The sequence below is a fragment of the Barbus barbus genome (genome assembly GCF_936440315.1).
Source record: "Barbus barbus genome assembly, chromosome: 21".
Lineage (NCBI taxonomy): Eukaryota > Metazoa > Chordata > Actinopteri > Cypriniformes > Cyprinidae > Barbus > Barbus barbus.
This window is the reverse complement of record NC_136749.1, coordinates 11,956,510-11,974,879: the sequence shown is the minus strand read 5'-3', so window position 1 is coordinate 11,974,879 and position 18,370 is coordinate 11,956,510. Positions and strand designations below refer to the sequence as shown.

The following is an 18,370-nucleotide window of genomic DNA, read 5'->3' as shown; positions in this document are numbered from 1 at the left end:
GACATTGTTAGAAAAGATTTCTATTTTGAATATTCTGTTTTTTAACTATCTGTGCCTTACCTTAACTTCTGAGAAAATACATATTTTTGTTTTAATTTGTATTTTTATGTATTTTTCATAAAGGAATATGTATATACATACACACGCACACACACACACACATATATATATATACATATGTGTGTGCTGTCAAACCATTAATCGCGATTAATCACATCCAAAATAAAAGCTTTTGTTTACATAATATGAGTGTGTACTGTGTATATTATGTATATATAAATACAAACAAATGCATGTATATATTTAAGAAACATATGATGTTTATATATTAAATATATTTATATAGAATATAAATATATAAATGCATATGCATGTAAATATTTTCAAAATACATTGAAAATACATTGTGTGTTTATATATACATAATAAATTAGCACAGTACACACACACATATTATGCAAAAAAAAAAACTTTTCTTTTGAATGTGATTAATCGTTTGACAGCACTAATACACACACACACACACACACACACACATATATATACACTCACCTAAAGGATTATTAGGAACACCTGTTAAATTTCTCATTAATGCAATTATCTAATCAACCAATCACATGGCAGTTGCTTCAATGCATTTAGGGGTGTGGTCCTGGTCAAGACAATCTCCTGAACTCCAAACTGAATGTCAGAATGGGAAAGAAAGGTGATTTAAGCAATTTTGAGCGTGGCATGGTTGTTGGTGCCAGACGGGCCGGTCTGAGTATTTCACAATCTGCTCAGTTACTGGGATTTTCACGCACAACCATTTCTAGGGTTTACAAAGAATGGTGTGAAAAGGGAAAAACATCCAGTATGCGGCAGTCCTGTGGGCGAAAATGCCTTGTTGATGCTAGAGGTCAGAGGAGAATGGGCCGACTGATTCAAGCTGATAGAAGAGCAACTTTGAAATAACCACTCGTTACAACCGAGGTATGCAGCAAAGCATTTGTGAAGCCACAACACGCACAACCTTGAGGCGGATGGGCTAAAACAGCAGAAGACCCCACCGGGTACCACTCATCTCCACTACAAATAGGAAAAAGAGGCTACAATTTGCACAAGCTCACCAAAATTGGACGGTTGAAGACTGGAAAAATGTTGCCTGGTCTGATGAGTCTCGATTTCTGTTGAGACATTCAGATGGTAGAGTCAGAATTTGGCGTAAACAGAATGAGAACATGGATCCATCATGCCTTGTTACCACTGTGCAGGCTGGTGGTGGTGGTGTAATGGTGTGGGGGATGTTTTCTTGGCACACTTTAGGCCCCTTAGTGCCAATTGGGCATCGTTTAAATGTCACGGCCTACCTGAGCATTGTTTCTGACCATGTCCATCCCTTTATGACCACCATGTACCCATCCTCTGATGGCTACTTCCAGCAGGATAATGCACCATGTCACAAAGCTCGAATCATTTCAAATTGGTTTCTTGAACATGACAATGAGTTCACTGTACTAAAATGGCCCCCACAGTCACCAGCTCTCAACCCAATAGAGCATCTTTGGGATGTGGTGGAACGGGAGCTTCGTGCCCTGGATGTGCATCCCACAAATCTCCATCAACTGCAAGATGCTATCCTATCAATATGGGCCAACATTTCTAAAGAATGCTTTCAGCACCTTGTTGAATCAATGCCACGTAGAATTAAGGCAGTTCTGAAGGCGAAAGGGGGTCAAACACAGTATTAGTATGGTGTTCCTAATAATCCTTTAGGTGAGTGTATATATACACATAAATTACTTATTTTGGCTGTATAATGTAAAAAAAAAAGCCAAATTATCTTTGGAAACAATTGTTTAATATCACAGTTATCTATTTTAATATGCATAAATGCTAATACACATTTATATTTTTGGAAGGTGCTTCAGTACAATGACAATATAAAAGTCCATTTAACTTTGAAAAACATTTTTATATCATGCTATTTTAATATACAGTAAGTAGTATTAATTCATGAAAGATAGTTGCTCTTATTTTAGGAAGTGGTTCCCTCACAAATGTATCATATGTGAAGTCAGCCAAAAAGGAATGTCCTTTCAGAAGCGGGGCAAGTTATTAGCATTCCAACAAATATGTAACAGATTTTTTTTTTTCTTTAAAATAATGTGCCCTGATGGATTATGTAGATTAAAACTAAGAATGTATATTAAGGTAAATACATGTTGACTTTAAACCCTTTTAAACCCTATGGGGTGACTGCCACCGCAGCACAGATCTGGCTCTATTAAATCATAGAATCAAAGTGGTGCAGTGCTTTCATTAGAGGCTCTTCCAGACTCTGCCTACATGGTGCCGAAACCATCTGAGCAGAGCTGGTTTCCCCTCCCCTCTGCAGAGCCCTTCTCCCAGGGCCAGGGCATTCCGCTGGGCTTCTCCAGACCGCAGTTAAGCAGCTCCGTCTGGAGTACGTGACGGCATGCCGAGCCGCCCAAGTCCCTGCAAACTTACCAGAGCAGTCATTGAAATCATTAACATATTTCAGCGAGATGTGAACTGAGAGAGCACTAGGAAATCCACACACCTGTGGAGCTGCAAAACGTTGTACAGTAACAGCAGGGCCAATTGTCCTTTCTGCCCACATTCATAAGTGTCTTTCAGAAGCATGGCTCTTGAGTTGTATCTCTGATTTCTAGTAGGTTTGCATTCTTGGTGTTCTGAAATAGAAACCAGGAACATTTCTCAGTTCAATAGTCAAAGAATATTACTCAAATCTCACTTATCTATGAAAAAAACCCTGAAACAACACATTTTTGTATATTTGTTTTTTAATTGGTTGGGGTTCCATTAGATCAAAATAACCCTTGTTTAATACAATTAACTAAAACACGACTATAGAACAGTACTATAACAAAATTATAAGTTTACAAAAAATTAACAAATCAGAATGTCATAAAAAACAAACTGAATATACTTTTTTTTTTACATTTTAAATGTTATTTTGTGTTTGTGCCTTTTTGAAAATACATCTTTACTGTCCCTAACTAGGCTTAATACTTTGCATTTTAGGCTAATTTTGAACACAAAGTATGTTTTCTGCAAATGTAATGGTCTAAGTGTAGGCTAATTGTTTCAGGGGTGTGTGTCCCAAAAGCAACTATGGTCGCAAGTTCCGTCGTTACCAATAGAGTTCAATAGAATTAACAACCATAGTCAGCTAACGTTGCTTTTGGGAAATGCACCCCAGATCGTTTATTTTAATTAGGGTGTAATTGCATTTAAAATTTAAAAACAATTCTGTTATACGGTACATTCAAACAGTATTACTGTAGTGGAACATGAATACCTTAAAACCGATAACAGTGTCTCTCTTGCTAAATGATGATAAAGTTTCTGGCTTGAATGGTAAGTCCTTAATTAAATAAGCATGATTCTTAGTTTTGTCTTTTTAAAGGCATAGGGTTGAAAATAATATCTTTAAAAATGTATCTATTATATAATGTATAACATTTGTGAAATATGGTAACCAGCAGCTGTATCTTAAAAGAGCTATTTCTACCTGATTTATCGCATAAATATTTGGTTTTATTAATAATGAATAATGTTTTGTTAATTCATAAATAATGTATTTAGGTTAATGTATTCAATATTTTTGATGTGAAATCAGTTTAAATGTTACCACTTTTTTCAGTGAGTGTTTTTAGGAACGATTTAATAAGTGCAAAAAACATCTATTTAATATATGCATTCTTTTAAAATCATTCCTACACTCCTGAATGTTGTAATAACCACAGGAAGAAGTGCAGGCAAGAATGTTTATTGTGTAAACAAAGCATGCTATTGTGATCGCTTCTCATTACATCAGAAAATTCTGACTGCCAAGAAACTGCTGTTTTTGGTTGGGTGTTGAGTTGGCATTAACACAACATTATTTTCACCCTCAAAAGATTTACATTTCTCACAGCTCTTTTTTTTTTTTTGTCGAGTTGAGTTTTCGCCATGGTTTTAAAGTGAAACACTATTTTTTCAGAGCATGTTGCTTAAATGTACAGGAAGGGAAAAGAGATGTGTATTATTATTATTATGAGTAAATCAAAAGAATGAATCAACAACAAGAGCATAATCAGACCCAGCGGCTCCAGATTTGATTGTTTGTGTTAATAGTGCACAAGAGGCCTTTGAAATGCAAGATATTTTCTGTAATCCCAAATTCAGATCTTGTTTTCATTGTAGCACTGCACCATTATACATCCTCAGGGTCATAAAATACTACTTCTTTGCTCACACTATGTATTATTTATTTGTTTTTAAATACAAAGAGACCTATAAACATTATTGCTGCATTATTAAAAAGGACAAACATAAGTGATAGATACAAAACATGAATGTTTCTACAAAAAGCATCTCAGCACAGAAACCATCAAGTCTCACCCAGAACTCAGCACTAACAAAGAATGACCTTAAAATATATACATGGGCAGAGTAAACCAGCAAAGCACAAACCTGAGCGTTCAAAATAAAGGCTCCAAAGAGTTTTCCTCTCATATAACTCACAAAAACATAACATTACTTTTAGGTTGCATTGTTGGTTAAAGTGCAAACCATGCACTAGTGTGAATGAAATACGGAGAATCACTTGCTCAGGCAACTTGACCTTGCATCCAAATATACAACTCCCTCGTGCAGCCAATTTAGTGGTTTTCCTCTCTGGAAACCATAAAACACCTCACAGTGTTACATTGGCCTTGACAAGCCACGGGATAAAAGCTGAACACTCCATCCAGCTTCGGTGTTGACTATTGTTCAAACGGCAGAAGCGCTGAAATATAAATACAAAAGCACGATTGAATCGCATGCATGGTGCTTTCTCTGGCGCTTCGATACGTTCCGCACAAATGGAAAACTGTCATTCACGAGGCCGCAGAAATGTTCACGAAATGTCCGTTTCTTTGATACCAACCACAGCTGAAACCACAACCACCCAAAACATTGAGCATGAATGTGTCTCGGAGAAAACACAGTTTGTTTCGACACTACAAAGAGGACAGTATAAAGCATAAACATCCCTTGAATACTGGAGGAAACATCTGTCTTGAGCAGAAAATGTTCTGAGGTGGCGGAACATCTCAAGCTGTTGAAACTAAATTCATAAGTGAAACATTATGTTGAATAAAACCCTTATTATTTCCAGTCCTGCTCTTCAAAGTCTTAGTGCAAGCAAGGCATTCGAAAATGAGTCGGTTGACGCAATTCCTCAATGATTTTAGTGTCTCTTTCACTTTCATGAAGGCGTGAGGAATATATTCAAGTATTCAGACCACTGACACTCCTTGAGAGGGGGCGGTGAGGGCGCTGATGATGTCTGGCCGTTCAATGCGTGCGAGAGCGGAGCAGAGCAAGCCCAATGTGGAGCCTTCCTGTTGGGCCCAATCAGTTAAGAGAGTGTGGATGGGGTCTTGGCCCCGTCCGAAGACGTCCACGCGGTCCTGTTCGTAACCGAGTGTGGCCGCCAGCTGCCTCCAGCTCCGACTGCCCCCCTCGGCGAGAAGCCCCTCTACCTCCTCCTGCCTTTGAGGAGGCAGGTTCACATAAAGTCGCGTGTCCTGTTTGCTGTCTCGTTTACTGCCTGTGAAACGTGTGAGAAAGGGAACAAATAATAACTAATCAGCCATTTAGACTTTTAGTGAAAGCAACCTACAGTAAACTACAAGTGACAATACTTCCAATGCAACCAGTTTAGTTCAATTCACAAACAAATGACTCTTATGAACCAATTCTTTGTGAATCAAATGTACAGTTCAACTAATGCCTCCAGATTCCCGAATTGAGTGACTTATTAACATCATCTTTTTAGTGATTTAAAAACAAAATGTGACGAATGTTGCCCATTTCCCAAAATTAATGACTTATATGAACTAATTATTTTTGGTGAACCAAATAACATACAACACAACCAATGTAACCTGATACCCAAAAGGTCTTATGAGAACAAAAACAAACAAACAAACAATTAAAACAAATGACTCTTATCAGCCCATTCTTTTAATGAACAGTTTAAAAAGACGAATGCATGGAACAAATGACTCTTATGAGCCAATTCTTTTAATGGACAGTTGAAAAAGGCAAATTAATAATACAAATTACTCTTATGATTCTGTTCTTTTAACAATTGGTTCAAAAAGACAAATAAATAGAACAAATCACTCTTATGAGGCAGTTTTTTAATGAACAGCTAAATAAGTAAAAATGAAATGACACTTATGAGTAAAAATGACACTTATGAGCTGGTTCTTTTAATGAACAGTTCAAAAAGATGAATGAATGGCACAACTTACTCTTACGAGTCGATACTTTTAATGAACAGTTCAAAAAGATGAATGAACGGCACAAATTACTTTTACGAGTCGATACTTTTAATGAACAGTTCAAAAGATGAATGAACGGCACAACTTACTCTTACGAGTCGATACTTTTAATGAACAGTTCAAAAGATGAATGAACGGCACAAATTACTTTTACGAGTCGATACTTTTAATGAACAGTTCAAAAAGATGAATGAACGGCACAAATTACTTTTACGAGTCGATACTTTTAATGAACAGTTCAAAAAGATGAATGAACGGCACAAATTACTTTTACGAGTCGATACTTTTAATGAACAGTTCAAAAGATGAATGAACGGCACAACTTACTCTTACGAGTCGATACTTTTAATGAACAGTTCAAAAGATGAATGAACGGCACAACTTACTCTTACGAGTCGATACTTTTAATGAACAGTTCAAAAGATGAATGAACGGCACAACTTACTCTTACGAGTCGATACTTTTAATGAACAGTTCAAAAGATCAATGAACGGCACAAATTACTCTTACGAGTCGATACTTTTAATGAACAGTTCAAAAAGATGAATGATAGGCACAAATTACTCTTACGAGTCGATACTTTTAATGAACAGTTCAAAAAGATGAATGATAGGCACAAATTACTCTTACGAGTCGATACTTTTAATGAACAGTTCAAAAAGATGAATGAACGGCACAAATTACTCTTACGAGTCGATACTTTTAATGAACAGTTAAAAAAGATGAATTAATAGAACAAGTGACTCTTAGGAGCCAGTTTTTTAATGAACAGTTAAAAAAGATGAATGGATAGTACAAATTATGCTTACGAGATTGTTCTGTCAGGACCACTATTGTCAAAGATGACTGACATTTAGCATATAGTTTGCATTGGCGGTATGTTTCTGTTCTGGGCAAGAACTTCCTGCGCATCCATGCAGCCTAGCATGGATAAGAGCAGCAATAACCCCCAGGGTAAACAGAACAGAACCAACATAAATATATTGCAAAGATCATAAAAGTTCAATAATTTAATGTAACATTTTAGAAATTAGTCTCTGACGAGAGGAGGAGTTGGGGATGGAGCTATTAATAATTAATAAATAATTAATAATTAGCTATTGAGTAATGCGAAAGCTGCTGATAATACTGAAGGATCTTATATATGGTGATAGGTGTCGCACAGAGTCAGCTGATGCAAGCTTGACTCTGACCTGCCAGAACTAACGCTACGCTTGATTTCTTCAAATGAATGGTTAAAAAAGACAAATGAATAGTACAAATGACTCTTATGAGCTAGTTCTTTAACTGTTAAAAAGATGAATGAATGGTAGAAATTATGATCAGGAAATCTGTATGGATTGCCAACCCTATCTCTGTTTAAGCCGTTCTCTCATACCTTTGCTAGGCTGGCTTTCCTGAAGGCTGTGAGAGTCCAGAAACACGCCACTGTCGCTGTGTAATTTCTCTCCTTCCCCGACATTATTCAACTCGCCAACCCGTGCTTTCACCAGAGCCTGCTTCTGCTGACATGACTTCCAGCTGGACACACACCAAATCACAAGTTTATCATCAAGTAAAAACAAGAAGACTATTTCACTTCACAGACACGTTATGGTATTCTAAATCTTACATATACAAGTAGAATGAATTTGTGTAAATCATGTGCATAACCTCGCAACAAGTGTATTTTTCTTCTTTAGATTGCTGCATGACCTCACCATTTGTAGGCGACGTAGAGCAGGAGGCCGAGCACCACCGCAGCCAGTACAGACACGTAGACCAAGATGTTGTTGTTGTTGCCCCCTTGGTCCTGTGGAGTGAGTCGAGGGGATCCAGACCCTGGTGCTGGGCTGCTCCTGTTCTCAATTTCCTCATTCATAGACGGCTTTCGGGGGTATTCAAGTGGACCATCAGAACCAGATGGACGGGACAGGATGTTAAGGTCTTTTACTGAAAAAAACCCCACACATTTGGTCATTTTGAACTGCCTTTATAAAAATGATATATGTATATTAGTGCTGTCAAAATTAGCGTGTTAACACAGGCAATTAATTTTTCCAGTTTAACGGCGTTAAAATATTTAACGCAGTTAACACAGGGCAGGGGTGGAGCTAGGGTTGGCCACCCCACTCACAACTGCTGCTTCTGTCTCTTTTTTCTTGACAAGAATTGCATTTATTTAGACGCAGAACGTCTTTATGAGCACATCAAACAGGAGACTTTTCAGACGCGTGCTCCAACTACACCTTAGCGACAGGCGATAGTCAAACGAGCATGGAAAATCTTCAGTAGAATAACAGTGAACTGTGGTCAGATGAGATGTTATTATATGGCAATATGTCAGTAATAACATCTTCCTGTCCTGTCAGCCGTTATACTGGGCTTGTAGCACGTGCTCTTAAATTGCACGCACAAATATGGCAGTGCCTGCTGTAGCCTGTATCATTTCATCATATCATCAAGCGCGAACGAAACTACGAGCATGTGTGTCAGATCCACGTCACGTTCAGCAGTGGCAGCTCTTAAAGTGATAGCAGTCAATTAATCTAATAATCCAGCTGCTGTGACGTCTGTTAATCAAAGAACAAAAGAAAAAAAGAGGAAATCACTTTTGTAGCTTTAATGATTCGTCAATATTTAATTTAGATTTTAGTGCTTGATATTCAATTTATATATATATATATATATATATATTTAAATTGAATATCAAGCACTAAAATCTAAATTAAATATTGACGATATATGTATCTGAAAATGAATACTAGTAAGTTGTGCTAGCTTTATAAATTCAAAGTCATTAGACTCACATTAGTTCTGACTAGACATTTGAAACACTGAAGTACACCCTGAAGCACTTAAACACCTAGACTGCAAAAAAAGGAAATGCTCTTTTTAGCCTTCACTTGAAACCCACATCTGACACACATCTGCTGTGAGTCTGATTAACACATCATCAGTGGGCGCAGCACAGCTGACAGACTAAATGCCAGATCGAAATGTTGAACAGTGTGGAATGGTCAAGAGGATTCATGCCCCCCACCCTCCATCCTGAAATAGATCATGCAGGCCACCCCACACACACACTATCACACAGATGCGTGCATTCATTTGTCCACTCACTCTCTCACACACCCCACAGGCTTCCTGTGTGGATCAAACACTCAGTGTGGCTGTCCTGACCTCGGAAGGTCGAGTGGTCTAACTGGTGACTCCACACTACAGAGGACAGAGGGCAACGTGGGATGCGACCCACTAGCCAGCTGGTTAACCTCTAAACCCATTTAACACACCTCAGGGCAAAGTTTAAGATGCAATCAATTAAAGATGTGGCACTTTTTAAATGACAGTTTACACTAAAAACAGTTTTAAAAATGACACATTTGATTGTTTAGAGATCAGACAAAAGTGTTTATCTTCTTAATCTGATCATGACTGGATTGTTGCTAAGCTCACTGAAGAATGAGAAGAACATTTGAAGTCAAAGTGAGAGCTGTATTTTCTCAAAAGCTTCTCTCTGACTGAACACAGGTGTCTGCCACATGTTAACAATCTAACCATACACACACACACACACACGCATAAATGTTATTATATATAGTTTGGCACAATCTTCATCCAAGACACACATGCATCTCGGGTTACGTTCACACAGTCAGTGTTTGGAATTGGCAACCGTATTTACTAACAGGTGTGTCAAATCAATGACAAGTAAAAGGGCCCAAGATACAGAAAAGGAAATTACTTTAAAATTTCTTTCAAAACCTAGTTCAACAAGCATGGGCCAATTTCTTAGAAATAAATTCATGTTGTTTTCATATGGGTTTTAAAACATTTATACCATTTTTAACAAGCTTAATTATAACAAGCTTAATTTGATAATAAGCATAATTATTATCAAAAATCTTTTAAAATCAATCAAATTTAAACTAAACTATATAATATACTAAATATAGTAAACTATATATTATTCATATTGCTCAAATATTTTAAATTAAACTATTTCACAGTTTTTTTTCCATAAGAAATAAAAGGTAAAGCCGAATTACTAAGCTTTTTTATTTTATCCTTTTAATAATGCTTTTGGCAAATTAATAATAAATAATAATAACAATGATTATTATTATTATTATTTAAAATTATTATTATTGTTAGTATTACTGAATAAAACTATTAAACAAAATAAGAAATATAGTACTATTGTAATATTTCACTGTTAAATGATTAATACAGCATTTAGGAAACATGCAGCAACACATGATCACCGCATGTGATGATCACCGCACTCACCCATACAGACGGTGTCAGAGTCCGGCTGGCAGGGTCTGATCTCCACCTCGTCATCAGTACAGCGTGAGCAGGTCACGCAGGGTTTCCTGTCACTCTGCTCCTTTGAGTAAGTCCCTGGTTTACACTGCTCACATACAGTATTTCCCAGCGGCCCACAGGCCCGAACCACTCCGCTTCCACGCCCACACATGGAGCAGGCCGCGCACAGTCCACTTGTGCTGTTACCATCTCGCCACAGGAAGAAATGCTCACCGCAGTCACAATGGGTATCCTGAGTGGGCGTGCAGCGTGCCAGTTCAGGAATGCCAGCGGGGCAGCGGGCGCACAGACGACAAGCTGCCAGACTCTCCGAGTCTGAGAACGACACACCTGGGAGAGATTTAAAGTCATTTTATCAATAATACAGAAATAAATATTGGCAAAACAACATTTACATCTAGGCATTTATTCAAATAAAAAATGTATGTTTTGAAAACACTCACCATGTTGACACGGCTGACACTTGGTGTCTTCCTGACCACAGCTGCTCACCAAACCAGTGCCCGCAGCACACATGCTGCAACATTCGCCTGTTTTTGTAAACTGCTCACTGGTACAGACCTTACCAAACGCCACCTGCGAAACAAACAAGCACAATTCAAATTAACATTAATAATTACATGCATTTTGTAGCATAATTTTGATCTTAGTAACCTAAAAGACAATTTTATGTTTTCAAGTCTCACTATATGAAACGAAGATATACTGATCTTCAGCTGGAAAATTATGTTCAAATATTTTGTGGAATATGTTCAAAACCCTAAAAACTATATAAATGGTAATTTAATTGAAAAAACAAAACAATAGGCCTAATATTATGTAATTAAAAAATATTAAAACTTTCAATCTGATCTAATCAAAATTGGATGGATGGAAAATGTATAATTTAACTTACATTTTACAAAGGAGTCAAAAAAATATGTTCAAATATTCCATGTAAATGTCAACAAACTTTACATAAACCGATTTATAAATAAGCTTTTTCTTTTTTATACACAATTTTTCTGTCTTGATGTAGTAAAACACCTACAGATGTCGCAGAAAACATCTTGCCTGGATCATGTTTGCATTTTCTTGTCACTGGCCATAATTCTAACCTTGAAATCAGGATCAGACATAAAATTATTTCATACATGTAAAAATCGGCTAAGAATTGAACAAACAGTTGTAACCTGGCTCAGAGGAAGATAGGAATCATGTCAGTTTTATCTGGTGATTAAGACCTCTTCACCGCACAAATGGTTGTCAAAAGCTGAAATGCTCTGAAATGCATATCATATTTTGTATGATGTGCTAGAGCAAAACAGACACTATTTTTGGAATCAGCACCCCAAAATGAATAAGAAATAAGTATTGGATTTCATGATGCAGGGCGGTGTTAAAAATGATAAAGTTCTAAATAAAAGTCTGATACACATTCAAGCAACTTCTTAAAACTACAGCTTTTAATTTGGAGGAAAACTTGCCATATCTTGTAGTCCACACACTGACATATGTGGGACACTGTTCTCTCACTCTCACACACACACACACACACACACACACACACACACACACACACCTGTGATTTTGCATTAAACAGGGCTTAGGCATTTTAATTGCACAGTGTTTCCTGTGAGAGCCTGAAGTGGGTTTCAATAGTCCTCGTGAGTTTAACACTCCAATTTGAGTGTAAATAGTGGAACAACACACCCTTTCACACATCTATAACAAAACAATATCAAAAATGAGAGAGACAGAGCATCATTAAGAGATGTTTAAAAAGATTCCTTGCTCATGGAAATGTAACATTATGTGTATTAGCACCCATTTCAAACAGACGGATCAGCAGTGGGGATACCGGTGCAGCTTGGGACCTCAGGGAAGGGTGTGATGTATGTGTGTGTGCGCGTCTGTTTGGGTAACAGAAGACTTTGATGCCCCCCTCAGCTCTGCAGGTGTGATAGAGAAGGTCAGTTCTGCGGCATGCATATGTTTAGGAAAATAACCCCTCACACACCCCCTCCGCTTCACAACTCCCCCCTGGGGCTCTGACAAGAGCCAACAGATGCCTAACATGTAAAGTTCCTCCAAAGAGGGAAAGCAAACCCCACACAGCCTCTCTGATGTCTCTCTCTTCTCCTCTCTGATCTCTGTTGGGATGTGAGCGTGTGTAAACCTGTTGAACGAGTGCACAGGCTCATAATCTCATAGAAACGCTAATTCACATTTGTACACAGTTACCCACAGGGCAACAAACTTCACTTTGTAAGTAAAAAGAGCAGCTTCTTTCTGCATTTAAGCCACACCAGCTTGCTTTGATACACCTTTTCATGGTTTATAAAGAGATATTCAATACTGAAAGAGACCAAATTTAAATATTTAAGAATCTGTCATGTAAAAAGCCAAAACCGATCGACCACAAACTTGAATATTGGGAAATCCATGGAAGTTACAGTAGTAAATAAACAAGTTAATAAATTATACATATTACCAATCAAAGTTTTCAGTCAGATTGTTATATTGAAAGAAAGAAATACATTTATTCAGCAAGGATAGATTAACTTAACCAAGTGACAGTAAAGACATTCAGAATGTTACAAAAATTACAAAAAGCTGTTCTTTTGAACTTTCTATCTGTATATATATATATATATATATATATACACACACACACACATATATTATGTACATAAAAACTTATTTTGGATGTGATTAAACGCGATTAATTGCTGCCCAGCACTAAAGAACTTATTTAAATTGTATGTATCTTAATAATACTTCACAACATGACTTTTTAATATATGACAAATAATTTGATTTCATTTTAAATAAAATATTAATTGAATAATATATATATATATATATATATATATATATATACACATGCATACATACACACACATATAAAAATACAAATTAAACAAAACAAAAATACATTTTCTCAGAAAGGAAGGGAGGGCACAGATAGGCAGAGAGAAATTTCTGAGCAGTATCATTGGAATTTTTGTTGTCAGTTTCCTAATATGGTGTTTAATACTTAATACTCACCAAACACAGTAAGCTGGGGGGGGGGGGGGGGGGGGGGGTCCTAACATCCTCCATAACAATATATCACCATATAATTTGTACCTAAGTCTAGCTAAATAGAATGTACAAAGTGCAAACAAATGATGTATCACCTATAAACATTCGGGCAGAGGCAGGAATGTAGAGCTCAGAGAAGGGGAGGGCGGGGGGCATAAACACTACAGAGACTTCCAGCCTAAGTGCTGATTCCACATAATGCAGAGAGATAATGCATTTCAATGATGCCACTTCACACAAAACGTCTTTGATCTACCCAAACATCTCGTTCCCTCCTCTGAGGGACAATGTCAGTCTGGATGCCACATTTACTGTTGACTGGTTCCCAAAATGTAAGTCAAACACACCCCACACACATGCTTGCTGAATGATGGGATCTTTTGTAAAGACAGTTCACCCAAAATTGAAAATGTACTTGTTCCATACGTATAACTTTCTTTTGCAGAACACAAAAGATGATGTTCTGAAGAATGTCTCAGCTGTTTTTGTTCAAGTCAAAAGTCTTGTGTGTTCCACAGAAGAAACTAAGTTAGGTTTGGAACGACATGAAAGTGACTAAACGATCACAGAATTTCCATTTTGGGTGAACTATCCTTTTAAGGCAAGACACTACAGACAAAAAACATTGTTTTTTCATTCTCTTGTCAGTTTTGAAATTTCGGCACATTTTGCTTTTATAACATGTCTTTGTTCAGAGTAGCAGAAAGAAAACTGAATATGTATTCTCAAAATGAATATGTGCGCATATATGATTTGCATGGTTTTATTCCATAATGGTGGCTGGTGACGATATTTTTCTGATTTATGGAGTGATAAAATAACATCCAAAATCCTGACTGTAAAAACTCAAATATGTCAACAAAACGAAACGAGAATTTTGAACCTGGCTTTATTCAGACTTCAGGTTTCCGTTTCGGAACATTTATGAAAATCAGTTCATATTTAATTATACAATGACATAAACTTAAAACAATTTTTGCAATTATTAACGTTATCAATCAACTGGGTGATATATGAGCACATGTGTGCTGCCCATGAGTTTGGAAAGAGAATGATGAGAACATGAAAGGATCCATGAGCCCCAGGCAACAGTGATTGACCCCTCACCCCCAACCAACTAAACATACAACCACAGACATCCACAGAGACTGAGCTAGAGACTGACCACTATCTTATCTCACTGCAGCCAACAGTAGCAGAATCTACATTTCAGAAAAGAGGCAGAACACATTAAACGGCAGGCTGAACATGGTCTCGGGCCTGTAGAACTTCAAGACCATTTACAAAAGTGTCAGTCTGCTGCCAGAGACAGTGGGCTTCTCTGTCAAAATAAGCCGGGAACAAGAGAGAAGGAAGAAAAAAAATGAGGTTGGGAGTTCAAGAAGAAACCGCGATTCTACCCCCACCAAAAGAAGTAAAGTGATGTGGCTAAATGGAAAGTCAAATTACTGAGCTGCAAATTCTACCCCCTAGCTCTCCACAGACCAAGAGAAAATGATGATAATTACAATGCTCCGGATATCCCGGCCCCAGCAGTACTTAAGCTGTGGTTGCCTATCAACCAACAGACATGAGGGGGGTGCTGCTATCCCTGGCTCCCCCACAGACTGCTTGAACACATGGATCTGGATCAGGAGACATGGATCTGGATCAGGCCTGTAGCATTTAATGCATTAACTACCACTGACCTGAAAAGTCAGTGGTAGTTAATTTGGAGTGACAAAGCCGCCTTTTATTTTGGTGTTCGGTTTAACGAGAATAAATCACACGACCATTTGGCTCTGCGTTGACATCTGCAGGGCGTATTTCTTGGAGCATAATTTGTCATTCGGAAAACATGATGAGATATCTTTCCATTTGGATTATTACACGGAACCAGTGTGATAAAAAACACAGAAGTTGTGCTATGCACATCCTACGAGACAAAGGGTGTTACTTTCCTGTCCTTGACCCCTTTACTTTTGTGCCAAGCAATACACAGTGTAAAAACAAATCATAGAAGGAACATATTATCCACACAAGTACCGAAAAATAACAATCTGCATAATACAACATGTTTGCAAAACACATATAATCAATCATATACGGAATCCCTGACAGACTAATATAGTTCAAAACACATTCTAGGGGAGAATGTGGGGTGTTGTAATGCAACATCTTCAGCTTAATCAATTAGAACCAAGCTATTTTGAGGGAAGAAAATAAACTTCAATGTCAAACTTATTTCATTTTTTCTTATATGTTAAAGAATGCTAAATGAAAGAGGTGTCATCTGAATCAGATTCTCCTGATTAATGTGATACTATTTATTTATATTTTGAATTAAAATGTCCTACGTTTCAATAAAATTGTTTAAAATTTAAAAAAAGTGTGGGTGTAGTTTATTTATTTTGAACAAGTGCATTTAATTACCACAATAAACTTTATTAGTTTTACAAAGAGTAGGTTGGTAACAACAGTACACTTTTCTGAACTTTACATTAATTGGCATTAAATTCATAAGTTGTGGATTTCTAAATTATTTCAGTTCGAAGCAAACATGGAAAAAAAAGTGTTACAAAGCGCTCCTGTAGGCTAATTAAAAAGCAACTGGAAAGACCTAGTAACATTGGAAAATATGAACAGTGAAAACTGTGTGTTTACAGCCACCCGAACTCAAATAAAAAACTAAACGAGCTGTTACGAGTTTAAAAGTCATATATGAAATACTGTAAAGCAGAATAACGAATAACTCACCTTTACAGCCAAGATCCACAAACAGAGCTGAAGCGCTGCCATTGCTCCCTTCATGAGTTTTCCTGTGTTTGGGATATAATACAACGAGTCTCTTGTGCTCAAACCCCACTAATGCAACCACAAAGCATAAACATAAGACATCTACAGTCCCTGTTCAAAGTGTTTGGCGCTCTCCTCCAAAGATATGAACATTATCTTCTTCTCACACAAGTGTTTTTTCTTCGAGACTTCCAGGATGAAACTGTATAACTTACTGGATAATCCTCGTATGAAGCTTCAAAACATTAATGCATCATGTCTTTTTCTGTCTCTACAGTGAAATCTGCTAGTTAGTGCTGATCCTTCACTCGACTGCTGCTCGAGTCACGGTCAGCTGGTGACTAAATAGCTTTTTCTGAAGGGGATGGACATGAGCCCCCAGATACAGCTCTGATTGGACAGACTGGAGAGCGATGGAGAAAAGTGGATAGATCCTAGTTTCTTGTGGGAAAATAATTTTAGTGCTTATTTATTACATGGCCATATCAGCAATACAACAGACCAGTGTCACACAAATATTTTGAAATATGTTATTGGCATTTAAAAAACTTTTTATTTTCTGCTAAAATATGGGTATTTTTAATTAATTTTTTTCAATTATTATTATTATTATTATTTTTTTATTAATGCCAAAAATTAAAATGTAACAAGTACATAACAACAGGAAAAAAAAAAAAAAAAAAAAAAGACAGATCACGAAAATAAAGTGCCAGAGGGAAGGAAAAAAAAATGTATACAAGGTTAAACATTGAAAGCAATCTTTGACTTTTCAAAAACGTTTTGTTTTTTATGTCCATCAAAGACAAAACATAGGAATTATAGTCTACTAGAAAAATAGACAGTAACGGGATCTTACCCAAATAAAATATGGGTATTAGATTATCTGCATTAACACTGAAATTTTGGACGAATAAGCCTACTGTGGTTACCATGGTTTATTTCTGGACTAAAAATAGCTAATAGAACAGATTAAAAGCCCATTTTACCCGGTCGAGGCTTTGAGATAAAAGCTGGGGATTTGAGATAAAAAGAGTGGCTTAAGTTTTCAGATCTGAGGGGTTTTTGAGTAACGTCGTAAAACTCAGCATGGGGTCTCCAGACTTCAGAGAGAAACAAATGGAGACTTCCCTCGCATACAATGGTCATAGAGCTTCAGAAAATGATCGAGAATAGACACAGGATAAAGTAAAGAAGAGATGGTGTTCCATTAATTCGTTTCGCTTTTTCCTTTCGTTCATGGTGTCAATAATGACTGAAACGGAGTAGCGAGCTGCTGGAGTGAATACGCGTCTCTTTATTGAAGATGCCCTGTTTGTTTACAGAGCTATTACTTTTTCTTCTTCTTTCTATCTTTGCTGACAGTTTGTTAAAATTTGCAAATGACTTTTAATGTAAGTGGCACAAATCCAATTTAGTTTTTGTTTGATCTAGGCTATTCGATATGTTTAATAAACATGATAAAATTATCTAACATAAAATTAAAGTAGATGTACACATAAAAGGGTGTGTTTCACTTCTAACTTTTTTTTTTAATTAACTGTAGGCCTAGTAGGCCTTACAACTTACAACTTAATTATATATTGTATTTATAGAACTAGGAACAAACAAATGGTAACTAAATTAAAAAGGAAACTAAATATCTAAATATACTAAATAAATTCATTAATTAAAAAAACAAGATTTTACATTTGTCATATTACTTTCCTGTATACTAGACCTTAGTCAGGTGCCATTTAATTTTTGACAGGAATGAAAATGAGGCTAGAAGTGTTTAACAGATTGTTCAGGTGACAAAATTCTTTCTGGAGAAAAAAAAAAAAAAAAAAATTGGTAGATCAGAGCAGTCATAAAACAATTTTGAAAGTCGTGAGTTATAA

At 36.7% G+C, this 18,370-nt stretch overlaps 1 protein-coding gene across 1 annotated transcript; it reads right to left on the bottom strand.

The window, feature by feature from the left end:
- Window positions 1-3,781: 3,781 nt before the first annotated feature.
- Window positions 3,782-16,836, bottom strand: nradd (neurotrophin receptor associated death domain). The gene is made up of 6 exons (XM_079444675.1): window positions 16,455-16,836; window positions 11,096-11,228; window positions 10,614-10,982; window positions 8,045-8,276; window positions 7,723-7,865; window positions 3,782-5,605 (listed from the first exon to the last, which is right to left on the bottom strand). The coding sequence occupies exons 1-6, from the start codon at window positions 16,506-16,508 to the stop codon at window positions 5,292-5,294; spliced, it is 1,245 nt and encodes a 414-aa protein (XP_079300801.1). The 5' UTR covers window positions 16,509-16,836; the 3' UTR covers window positions 3,782-5,291.
- Between the last annotated feature and the right edge of the window lie 1,534 nt (window positions 16,837-18,370).